The sequence below is a fragment of the Dromiciops gliroides genome, chromosome 2 (genome assembly GCF_019393635.1).
Source record: "Dromiciops gliroides isolate mDroGli1 chromosome 2, mDroGli1.pri, whole genome shotgun sequence".
NCBI lineage: Eukaryota > Metazoa > Chordata > Mammalia > Microbiotheria > Microbiotheriidae > Dromiciops > Dromiciops gliroides.
Window position 1 is genome coordinate 248262068 of NC_057862.1, and position 12914 is coordinate 248274981.

Here is a 12914-nt window from a genome sequence, read left to right on the forward strand (position 1 = left end):
ACAGATTTTTATAATAAGAGCTTGTTCTAGGACCAGAGAAACCCCAGTATTGTCAGGATCTGGAGAGTGACCTCAGATTTGTTGGTAGTTGTAGTGTTCTTGATCTGACACTCATTTGTCTTGTGAATTAGGCATGTAATTTTCCTCAATGAAGATTATGTGTAGATTTAGTTCACTTATTTCATGCAAGCTTCATAAGAAGCAGGTTTCATCCTTTATAAAACAACATTATTAGGGAGTCCTTTTCAAGAGTGAATAATTATAATAAATGCAACAAGTAACAAATAAATAATATGGTGCTGGTAGTCTAGATTTTTCATACAGTCTTATTACACAAGAGAAGAGAGGATATTCAATACAGGAATGGTTTATTTCAAACTGAATAAATACTGTTTAACTTGTAGATAATTTTTGTAGGAGCTTGGTCCCTTTTCATAGTATAGGAGTAGGCCTTAGAACCCTTGAGAGTTATGTAGTGCCTTGGTTGCCTGTACCTCATGCATATGCCTGTTCCTCATTGGTGACAAAATTGTCTTGCTAAAGTTCCTTTAGCCTGACTGGCGGGTATTCCATGGCTTATGAAAGCAGACATTTTGTTTTATGTAGAACAAAATGCCATAAAGAATGACTGCACAGATATACATCCTATTCATATTTGCTTATCATAGTAGCTCATATTGGGAGATGAGTATCTCATAAGCTATAATGGGCCCCAGTGACTTGAGTACTTGACCCCGTCCCCCATTCCCATATCATGAAGAAATATTTTAAACCCAGTTCTTAATGTGAAGTTTTCCAACTTTTGAAACTATTCAATGAGTGTGGTTTTTTTTTGGGGGGGTCATTTTGGTCCTAAAGACATGTATAATTCATCCCTTGCCCTTTCCTACCCCAAAGTGTTTGTACTTAATAGATTTTGTCTTAAATATCAGCTCACTAGCTTCTTGTATACAGAAGATTATCCTGGGCTAGGAGAAAGTCAGCAATGCTTTATTCAAAATTCCCTTTCAATGAAAACTATTTCTTAAAGCCCCTAATTCCAGCAGAGCTAAAATGAATTTCTCCTTCAGCCACCCCTCTTAGATTAAGGAGCTTGAAAAGAAAGAATAATTGCATTTTTTATTCAATATTCATGGCCAACAATGCAAAGTGTTTGCTTGTGATATTTGATTATCAAATGAGTTATTAAAAACTTGATTTTTAATGCCCTGTGGGTTGAATTCATTCTCAGCAACAGGTAAGTCATGTTCACAAATGAAGTGATTCTCAGCTTGTGAATTCAAAATTATTGTTTCAGTATCTAAAACTACCTCAGCCGTGTGGGAGATTAAATGTTCTTTGCTAGATTTGTGCCAAATTTTCCAGTAAAGGAGCTTTAAGAAACACTGATGGAGTTCAGTGGCTGTTTCTGCAGGGCATCTTCATTTTCTGTAGCATACTGATAGTTAACTATCCAACAGCATCACCAGCAAGAAGACAGCTTTAGTAGAAATAGTAACAAAACAGAGCATTATTGTATCTTCTGAACTTATGTCATATTATTTGCCATTTTTGTGGATTCTAATGATGTGGTCATTTCCTTCAAGTCTCATCTCTTCCCCATTTTGAAGTGAAATACTTGTATTAAAAAGAAGCAGTGTGGGCAGTTAGGTGGCACAGTGGATAAAACACCAGCCCTGGATTCAGGAAGACCTGAGTTCAAATCTAGCCTCAGACACTTGACACTTACTAGCTGTGTGACCCTGGGCAAGTCTTTTAACTCTCATTGCCCTGTTGAAAGAGAGAGAGAGAGAGAGAGAAGCAGTAACAGTGTGATCCTTGAATTTAAATTATTTTAATCTGACATTCCGACAATTTATGTGTATATGTGTGTGTAAATCACACAGATTTACTAAAAATATTTGTTATAGCCACCATTTAAGTGATCTATAGAAATGGAGAAGAATAAAATATATGGACTATCGAAATCTATATAAATTAAGCAAAGCCTTCTCTATCCATACCTCTTTCTTCCCCAGGCAAACATTTTTACAGAGTGCTAATAAAAGTAGTAAAACAGAATTTAATCCAGCATGGGTTGAGTTGAAGCATTAAAAAAAAAAAAAGAACCTAGTAGCTAGTAGCTTCATAGTCTTTAAGTAATTGATTATATTGCATCTAACAGCTAATGAGAATTAAGAACATTTCTAAAACCAAAAAGTAGATCCTATAAAATGGAGGGGAAGGAAAAAGACCTTTCAATAAGTCTATCAATTTATGAGCGTTAACAAGAGATTTGCATATTTAATTATCCTATTTTTGGAGTAATTTATCAGATCTTTTATTTAAGTTGGCTCTCAAAACAACCCCTGGAATGCCTGAAGGATCCTCATTGCCTGAATAACATCTTAAAGTGAAGTAGTTTTCCCTCAGGGTAGTCTTCAATCTTAATATGAAGTCAGATTTAACTATTCTTGTGATTTTTTTAAAAAAGAATTTAGCTACTTTATATGGTATACTAGGCCCTGTACAAAAATTGAATGAGGCTCATTACCTATTCACAAAATGCTTATACCCTGAGAAAGAAGGCATATTTGAATTTATGTATCTTCACTTTCCTAGCTTTCCTCTGGGGCTCAAAGATCTTAAGAGTCAAGGAGAGCTCTAGAGGAATCTCACTAAACTTTTGTAACAAAATCTCTCAGATCTCAGGTACCCTCTTGACCTCTTTTTGGCTGGTCCCTGTATTCCCACAGTATTAAGTAGAATTTTTTTTTAGACTTCAAAGGCTAGAATATACTATCTGACTATGGATTTAACCTCCATTTTATGCAATCAGAAGATTTCCATTATAGTATAAGGTGCATTTTTGTGTGTCTCTTTCCATATATACAAAGTATTTCCAAATTCTGATGTTTCAAATATTTGGTGTAACTACAGCCTTTTAATTTAAATTTAATTTTATTATTTTTCCAATTAACAAGTATTTATTTTCATTCCTCTCCCTGAAAAACAAAGGTTTTTTTCGATTTGTTTTGTTTTGTTTTTGGTGGGGCAATGAGTGACTTGCCCAGGGTCACACAGTTACTAAATGTCAAGTGTCTGAGGTCAGATTTGAACTCAGGTCCTCCTGAATTCAGGGGTGGTGCTTTATCCACTACACCACCTAGCTGCCTCTGGTTTTTGTTTTGTTTTAACCCAGAAGGCAGGTAAGCAACATGCATTTATTGAATGTTTACTATATGCTAAGCCTTGTGCTTAGCTATATTAGTTAATATAAAAAGAAGAAAAAAGGGGGGCAGCTAGGTGGTACAGTGGATAAAGCACTGGCCTTGGAATCAGGAGTACCTGAGTTCAAATTCTGCCTCAGACACTTGACACTTACTAGCTGTGTGACCCTGGGCAAGTCACTTAACCCCCATTGCCCCACAAAAAAAAAAAAAGAAGAAGAAGAAGAAGAAAAAGTCCTTACCCTCCAGAAATGGTGGCAAAGTATGCCCAGCTTGGGCCCTTCCTCAAAATGGAAGCCAGAGGAACTCATCAATAAGAGAGAATAGAAAAAGGGAGGAAGGGAGGGAGGAAGGAAACAAGGAAAGGAAGGAGGGAACACACTTGTAGAAAATATACATAATCAAGAGAAACAAATTCTTATATTGGCCATGTTAAAAAGTGCATGTATTATTCTGCATTTTAATTCCTTTGTCTTTCTGGCAAGAGATGAGTACTGGGTTTCATTTACAGTCTTCTGAGACCATAATTTGTCCTTGAAGAGTTCTTAAAATGACCAAGGCCTAATATATAACAGGAGTATCTTGATGGTCCTTGGAATTGGTTTCCATGGGATTTGATCTAGAAAAAAATCTTGGTTATCAATTTCTCACATGGCTTATTTTCATTAACTGTGGCAATAATAGAGCTGTTATATCCCTGCTATGGACTTGTGACTTTGTCATGCTTTTATTTACCTAAAAGGAGAAACAGCTTGTGATTCTACCTCTGTTTCACTCTTCCCACAGAGAAAATCCTTGCTCATTTTAGAAAAAGAAGAGGAAGAGGAAAGAAGTAAAACAATAGAAAGTTTGAAGACTGCACTGAGGACAAAACCTATGAGGTACTTCTTTTCTCTTGGGTCTGCTTTTTCCACTTTTCTTCTTGAGAATTCATCTCTTCCGCTCATCCTTCACTGCAGAACCACCTTGCCCTCCAGTGTCCAGGAGCTCCTGTGGGGTTTCCTAGTGGTTGGAGGATTATCCAAGTGCATTTCACAAGCACGGGTCCTCAGAATCAAGCATGGCTGGCGCATCAAGTTCGGTTAGATCCCTGTCTTATGGTCTACATCAGATGACTAGAAAATAGTTACATTCTCTGATTATCAGATAGTTTATGTTGGTACAGTGGTTTATGATTAAAAAGCATTTTCATACCCATTATCTCCTTTGATCCCTACAAGAACCCTGTGGGGGTAGTTAGGGCAAGTATTATTATTGCCTGTTGTAAGATGAAGAAACTGACAACGAAACATAAATTAAGTAGGATCTAACTTGCCTTCTGTCAATTAGTTGTCTGGCAGAGGCCTGTTTAATCATGTATTCATGTTCTATGGGGAGAAATTATGGAAATGAAACTTTTAAAAATAAAATCAAGTGGCTTAATCGAGCCTTGTATCTCTTCAGAGATTCTAAGGACAGTCTTTAAGGACAAGTGAGACATATAAGAAAGTCAATGTAAGATTCCAAATGATCCAACAAGTTCTGTAGAAGAAGGCTATTGTTCTAGCACCTCCTATCCTACTTTTTTTTTTTCCCCAGTTGTGTCCAACTCTCTGTGACCCTATTGGGGGTTTTCTTGTCAGAAATACTGAAGTGGTTTGTCATTTCCTTCTCCCGATCATTTTACACATGAGGAAACTGAGGCAAACAGGGTTACACGACTTGCCCAGGGTCACACAACTAGTAAGTGTCTGAGGCCAGATTTTTACTCAGGAAGTGAGTCTTTCTGGCTTCAGTACCCTATCCACTGTGCCACCTAGCTATCTGTCCCTTTCAACTCAATAGACAGTTATTAAACCCCTATTCTGTACATAGCATTAGGCATAGCAAATATGCTAATATTAAGTAAGCTGGTGTCACTGCTCTCTTCCAGTTTATCTTCTTTTAGGGGAATATGATACAAAGAAATAATGCAAAAGAAAACTAGATAAGCACAAGATATAATGTCCATCTGTCTCTTGCCCTCTCTTTCCCTTTCTACCTTCAAAGTACTAAATACATGTATCACACACATTCACTTGTGAAGACAAAATATTGGTCTCTGTGATATAAAAACTTATTTAAAAAAAAAGACTGGGATGTTCTCTACTTAGGACTGTCACATACAGTTCTATAGAGGAGTTTGGGTTTTTTTTCCAATATTGGTGAGATGTAGACAAAGGAATTGCATTTGCCAGTTCTCTCATGGCAACTCTAGGTCAGATGTTTGAACCTTTTTTTTTAACCCTTTTTAAAAAATCATAAGACATGTATTGGGAAATAGCATTAACATTTATACCTCTATATAAATTACATGTAATTTATATGTATATAAAGCAATGTTTATATAAATAAAATTGTAATAATTTATACCTATTTATATGCACGTGTATGTGTATATATGTGTGTATACATATGTATATGTGTGTGTATGTATATATATATGCACACACACACTTTCCCTACTGCCCCTTAGAAATTGTCTTCTGGGATACTTTTTGAAGGTTGAGAGTTAGTGTCTTAACTGAGAGGCCTAGGGGTTATGGAATGCTTTGGACACAAGACTTTTACAACCATGATTCAGAGCTTTCAGGAAGAAATGAAGGCTCCATTGGTAACCTGGTCTTTGAATAACAATGAATTAATTAATCATCTAGACTCAATATATTTAGTGCTAAAATGTTATTTATAAATTTTCTTACTCCACCATTTATGTAGGGGGAATGGGAAATAGGGAAGCAGGATTCAGTAGTATACAAAACTACATGGAGACTGGGTATAATAAAGAAATAGATAACTACAATCTGAAGGGGAAAATATTTCTTTTACTACTCCCTATTTTCTGTGTGGTTCTTCTTATCTCTAAGTAGAATTATGAGAGAAGGCATATCAGTTGAGATTTTCCATAGCTATACTATTGAAGACATCTATGGAGTCCATGACATGGGAAAGCCTTGTAATTGATATTTTAATAGGCTACTTTGGTATTTCATTATATCAATTCTCTTTCAATGAAACCTAAGTGATTAAATACAGAGTCAAGATTGGTAAGGGAGAAGAGGGAAGTCAGAGGAGGGGTAATGGCCTGAGAAAGAACTGAGGAATAGAAGGATTAGAGGCTTCAATGAGGGCAAAGGATAGATTTAGGAGATGTGAAACATAGAAAGAGAAAGCATTATAGGAAGTTACAGTAATATAGGGGAATGTCTAATTTCTCATTATGAAAATGTAACACTCATGAGTAATGGTGAGATCCAAAGCATATCCAACCCTGTGTATAGCAGAGCAAAGTCCCAATATTGGTCAAATCCAAAGTATTAGACAGATTTTCTGCTTAAGAGCTGTGTCTGTGTTGGGGGTGAGGGGAGGAACAAACAGAATACTTTCAATTTTCTTCATTTTAATCTATTTATTTTCCTGACAGGTTTGTAACCAGATTTATTGATTTAGATGGCTTATCATGTATTCTGAACTTTCTAAAAACCATGGACTATGAGACATCAGAGTCTCAAATACATACCTCACTTATTGGATGTATAAAAGCACTAATGAACAACTCTCAAGGCCGGGCTCATGTTATGGCCCATTCGGAGAGTATTAATGTAATCGCTCAGAGTCTGAGCACGGAGAATATTAAGACAAAGGTGGCAGTGCTGGAAATCATGGGCGCTGTGTGCCTGGTTCCTGGAGGTCACAAAAAAGTTCTGCAGGCCATGCTACATTACCAGAAGTATGCCAGTGAAAGAACTCGTTTTCAGGTATGTGGTCTCTAATTTATCTATAAGTCACATGCTTGCAAAATGAACTTGTTTTTTGAAGTAGGACTATAAATTATTCTTTTCTGTTTTGGAGATGATTGTATATGATGGCACTTAAGAGTCTAGTCCTATTCTCTCAACCATTTCTGCCTCGGTCCCAGTGGGCTAGGTATCACTGACCAAACCAAAGATACAAGACCTAGGGAATTGCAACATTGCTTTTTTAATGGATTCCCTTTTGCAGTATCCCTAACTGATATTTATAATAGATATTGCCTATCTCTTCAAAAGGGAGAACCTTCCTTCAGAAATTCCCAATTACCCATTTGATTTCAGGGGTACAAATTTGGAAAAGTTGATGGGACCATTTTTTAACCAGTCATAAAGAGCAGAAATTGAGCAACCGAATGCCTATATACTTACATACCATGTGTATTTTCTGTATGGATTTAAATGTAGTAGCATTTTAGGGACACAAAATATCTTAAATTTTAAATTAAGGAATCTCAAGGTAATTATAATAAGTTTTATAATCAAGTATATAATATGCTTGATATTATATATATAATATAATTATAAAACATAATTTATAAGTTTATAATCAAGAGTTTACTTGATTTTTTTGAGCACCAAAGTATTAGAAAGTTTAATAAAATTAATTTCATATCCTGCTAATATCGTGATTCAACCCTTCTTACTGTCTATTTGTACACTTGTTAGACGCTAATTAATGACTTGGATAAAAGCACAGGCCGGTACCGGGATGAAGTGAACCTCAAAACAGCCATCATGTCCTTCATTAATGCAGTACTAAGCCAAGGGGCTGGAGTGGTATGAACTTTTTGTGCTACATCATTTAAATAAAATTTTTATCAAAATGTATTTGATGTCTCTATATGGAAAACTCAAAATGTGCTTTAATTCTGTTTCCTTTCAGGAAAGTTTGGACTTTAGACTTCATCTTCGATATGAATTTTTGATGTTAGGAATTCAACCTGTAATAGATAAATTAAGGGAACATGAAAACTTAACACTAGACCGGTAAGTTAAACCATTAATTGCAGATCATTCTCACTTTTACCCCTTTTGTCCTCTGTCTTTTAGATTCTTATCACTGTTTCTAAGATATCCCTACCAGTCAGATTGTAGTGGGGCTTTGAGAAATCCCCAAGTCCTCTAACAGCCCGATTCTAGGTGGTAGGTTTCCTTCTTCAGTTTGTAGTATCTATAAGGGATTCTTTGGGGAATCTGGACCTCCCAAATGGTGAAAAGTCATCTGATCTGTATGTTGTATGTGTTCCTTATAATTTTATTTTGGTTGTATTTGTCTTGCTTCCTTTTAGTACTTTAAACCCTCTCCAAATTGAAAGTTTGAACCCTTATAATTAATTATAGGCATTCCAGAATGTTTTGACTTTCAGCTGCATTTCTTTGAAATTTTAATTTTTTTCTTTTGTCAGGCATTTAGACTTCTTTGAAATGCTCAGAAATGAAGATGAGCTGGAATTTGCCAAAAGATTTGAATTGGTGTGTATATGAATGACCATTTAAATTATTGGTGAATTGCTTGTTCCTCATATAAGAGAGAAATGCTCTTTGTTCTAGAATCATCAGATATTCTCTCTCTCTCTCTCTCTCTCTCTCTCTATATATATATATATATATATATATATATATATATATATATATAAATTCTGATATAGATCAGGTGGCATCTGATCTATATGTAGTATAATATATGTGTGCATGTGTGCGTGTGCGTGTGTGTGTGTGTGTGTGTATATATATATATATATATAAATTCTCCCTTTCTCCCTCTTCAACTCTCTTCCTCTCTCCCTTTCCTCTTTCTCCTTCCCTCCCTCACTTCTAGCTTCTCCTTCCTTTCCCTCCCCCTCCTCTCTCCTTCTCCCCCTCACCTACTCCCTCCCCTTTTCCCTCTCCCATTTTGCCCTGGTACTGAAATGTTTGAAATTAAGTTGTACAATGTAAATTTGGTTACTTTGCATTAAGAAAATCCTATAAAAATACCAGATGGCCTCAGAGGACCTGAATGTTTGACTTAGATTTGCTTTTTATGTGAAATAGGTTCACATAGACACAAAAAGTGCAACACAGATGTTTGAGCTGACAAGGAAGAGGCTGACTCATAGTGAAGCTTATCCTCACTTCATGTCTATCCTTTACCACTGTCTCCAAATGCCTTGTGAGTAGATACTATTTCACATGGACTAAGATTAAAAGTATATATTGGTTAATGTTTTGGATGTCATCAGAAGGGATCCTTTTCCTAAAGAGCCCCGATTTGTTGAGTATAGACCATGGATTCTAATCTTGGTTCAATGACAATCTAATTTAGAGCCACCACCTGTTTTTTTGTAAGGTTTGCTAAGCTGAGTTGTTTTTTGTTTGTTTGTTTGTTTGTTTTAACATTTTAAAATAAAGTTGTATTTAAAAATATAAGAACCATTCTTAGCTGGATGGTGGAAGATGGAATTTGGTCCTAAGGTCATAAATTACCAACTGCCTCCCAGTCTAAGATATTTTCAGTTCTTTAAAGGGGTACTATGAACATTTCAGAATAGAATAAATTATAATTAAGTTTAAAAGTGAATATAGACCTCACCATTCTTTTAGAAGAAGGTGAAGGGTACAACCCCAGAAAGGGTGTTACCATCTTGGGCAAATCACCCTTTCTAGGCTTTGATTTCCTAATCTATAAGCTGGAGTGTTTGTACTTGTTAAACACCCTGTAAGTCTAAGATCCCCTGACCTCCAAGAACTTGGAGAGTTATTCGTCTAGATAATACAAATGCTTTTTAACATCCTCTTCCATTTACTTGCAATCTACTAGAGTTTGACAACTCTGGCCTGGAATACTTGTCAGGGGCAGGAATTAGAGTCTTGCTGGCTTCACAATCCAGCACCTGGTCTGCTGTGCCAGACTCCCTTTTATGAGAAATGATAGTTGTTGTTTTTTAATTCTGTAATGGAAAATTAGCATAATTATACTTTTAATTTTTCTCTTATGTTCTTTCTCTCCCCCTTTTCAGACAAGAGAAGTGGAAACACAGTTCAATACTGGCTGCTACTAGATAGAATTGTACAACAGATTGTTATACAGAATGACAAAGGGCAGGACCCCAATTCTACTCCTCTAGAAAACTTTAATGTTAAAAATGTTGTACGAATGTAAGTTTCTTCCTTTTCGTTACATGTTATGCTAATATATACTAGGCTATCTTAATAAACACACCAAACATCTGTACTTCATTCATTCCAAAATTTTAGTAAATATAGTTTTGGGGTTTTTTTTAATAAGGAAAAGGGGACAGGGACTGAACTTGTGATTTTAATGGTTTAGGAACTCTCAGGAAAGAAAACTCCCACTATTAATGTAAGCTGGCACCTTCTTTGAAACTTTTAGCCTAAGTTGTTGAGCCCTTACAGGTTAAGTGATTTGTCCAAGGTTACATAGCCATTACGTGTCAAAGGTAGGATTTGAACCCAGGTTTTCCTGGCTTCAAGGCTGCTTTTTTATCAACTACACTACACTATCTCTCTACTGTAGATTATTTCAAAAGACCTTTTACAAATCCATTTTAATTTAGGCAGTTTGGTAAATTATCTAAAATGGATTTTTAAAAACACTTTTGGTCCTATGTATTTAGTAAGGGAACTTTTATATATTTTTGTTTAGTAATGAATACTACATTAATATCTTGCTCTGTTTATATAGGTTGGTTAATGAAAATGAAGTTAAACAGTGGAAAGAACAAGCAGAAAGGATGAGAAAAGGTAATAAAGTATTTGAAATATAATTAGGTATTTCTAAATGTTACAAATTAAATCCTTTGTAAATTTGCTATGATCTTACATGTTGACATTTATATGTTGAATGACTTCTATTCCTGTGGGCTTTTAGGGTGCTTTGCTTTGACTTTTTTTTTAAATAAATCTGCTATTAGAACTGACATACCTCTGACCCCTTTTTTGTTTTTCATTAGATTTCACATGAGTTCTTTTGAAAAGCAATTTAGCGTTTGCCTTTCAGTACTCAATAATTCAAATTTATCTTTGCTTCCTTCCCTCTTTCCCCCAGGGCTTCTCCCACACTTAGTCTCTTTAGATAGGATTTTTTTGTTATTGTTGTTTAAATAGGCAGTTAGGCACTGAGGAGTATGCAGACTTGTCTGTGATATTTCAAATGAGACAGTAAAAGTGCTTCTTGTTGGTGTTAGCAACCCTAGAATATCCACATGACCACCTTCATCCAAGATCAGCTTTAAATAATTTTTTTAAAGTCCAGAAAACTACTAACTTTGGCAGATTTTGGTGTCATAAAAAGGTAGTGGGCGAACCGTTGGTGTTTTGAATATGTTATTGATATTTTCCTACCGAAATCAAATGGCTAGTCAAGTTGAGGAGTCAAAGAGGAGCTGATTTTGTCTGGACCAGTTCTGTGTCAGACACTCACAAAAATGAAGGCCACTGTTTGTTTATTTTATAAATTTTGACCCCCTCCCCTTCCCTTTGTGAAGGAGGGGGGAGGGAAAGAGGAAGGGAGGGGAGGGGAGAAATGAATTAGGAAGGAAGGAAGGAAAAAAGGGCATTGATTAAGCATTTACCATGCTAAACACTAGGGAGATAAATGGAAAATCATTATTTTCAGTGGTCTACTCTTTCACAATGAGTCATCTCTCATCAAGATTATTAGCTGTCCCAAATTAAATTTGTGGTTGATTAACTTTTTCCAAGAGGGACTCAGCTTTCTCTCTATGGTATTCCACCTACTTCATTTAAGTCCAAAATGTAGAGCCACTGGGGTTCTAAATGGTTACTAAATTAAAAGTGTTATTGTTGGGGCAGCTAGATGGCTCAGTGGATAGAGCACCAGCCCTGGAGTCAGGAGGACCTGAGTTCAAATCCGGCCTCAGACACTTAACACTTACTAGCTGTGTGACCCTGGGCAAGTCACTTAACCCCAATTGCCCTGCAAAAAAAAAAAAAAAGAAAGTGTTATTGTCACAGCCATGACCTTGGAAGATGTGAGTGTATGCTTGTGTATAAATAAATGTTGGCCTTTTCTTTCTCTTTTCAATTTTTTAAGGGTAAACCTTTCTAGAAAACTGAGCAACTTGTAGTTAAAGGGATGGAAGAATTAACTAAGGAAAAAGGGAAGAGAACATATACTTAGGAGAAAAGTTTTAGTGACAGTAGATGTTTCAGGACCACGAATGAGAGAACTTGAGGTATGGAATACAAAGGGATGAGAATAGTAAAGAAAAGGAATGGTAGATTTCAAAGGGAGGGAAGAGATAGTGTGAGATGTTACCTTGAGAACATTGTAAATGAGGGGAGAGATGATGTTGATATAATGAGTGATAAAAGGAATATAGACAGGTCAAAGAAAAGATTTGGAAAGATAGTTAGTAATAGGGAAATAGGAAGAGACAGCTTTGTTGTCCCTGGATGGTAGAGAATAAGGTGGGACAGAGAAGAACCCTACGGTATCCTGAACACCAATGAAGTACTTACTGAGTAGAGAACACGATACTAGGTGTACATTGTAGTAGGGACTCTATCTCAAAGAACCTAGTGCAAAAGGTAATAAAGTGTAGTGAGGTCAGAGGGGAGACATGTTACAATATGACCTCAACAAATTATGATTTAATAAATATATGGTAAGTATCCACCATAAGTAGGAAGTCCAAAAAACTGATTCTTATTGACAAAATTTAATGGGCAAATTGGAAATAGGAGATTGTAGCATATTGAAGGGGGGGAAAGCACATCGTTTTGTAATAGATAAAGTGAGAGGCATCATGGTATACTGGATGAAGAGATAGCTCCAGAACTAGCAAGATCAAGATGATAGTACTGCCTCTGACATGAACTGCCAATGATACCACCTATGTGAACCCAAGCA

General features: G+C 35.9%; 1 protein-coding gene across 1 annotated transcript in view; it reads left to right on the forward strand.

Moving 5' to 3' along the window:
* DAAM1 (dishevelled associated activator of morphogenesis 1) overlaps positions 1–12914 on the forward strand; it is a 223604-nt gene that overhangs the window by 146298 nt on the left and 64392 nt on the right. The window contains 8 exon segments of the mRNA XM_043982739.1: positions 3996–4090; positions 6652–6985; positions 7706–7816; positions 7923–8026; positions 8446–8512; positions 9074–9191; positions 10039–10177; positions 10725–10783. Of these exon segments, the coding sequence (XP_043838674.1) occupies positions 3996–4090; positions 6652–6985; positions 7706–7816; positions 7923–8026; positions 8446–8512; positions 9074–9191; positions 10039–10177; positions 10725–10783 (1027 nt within the window).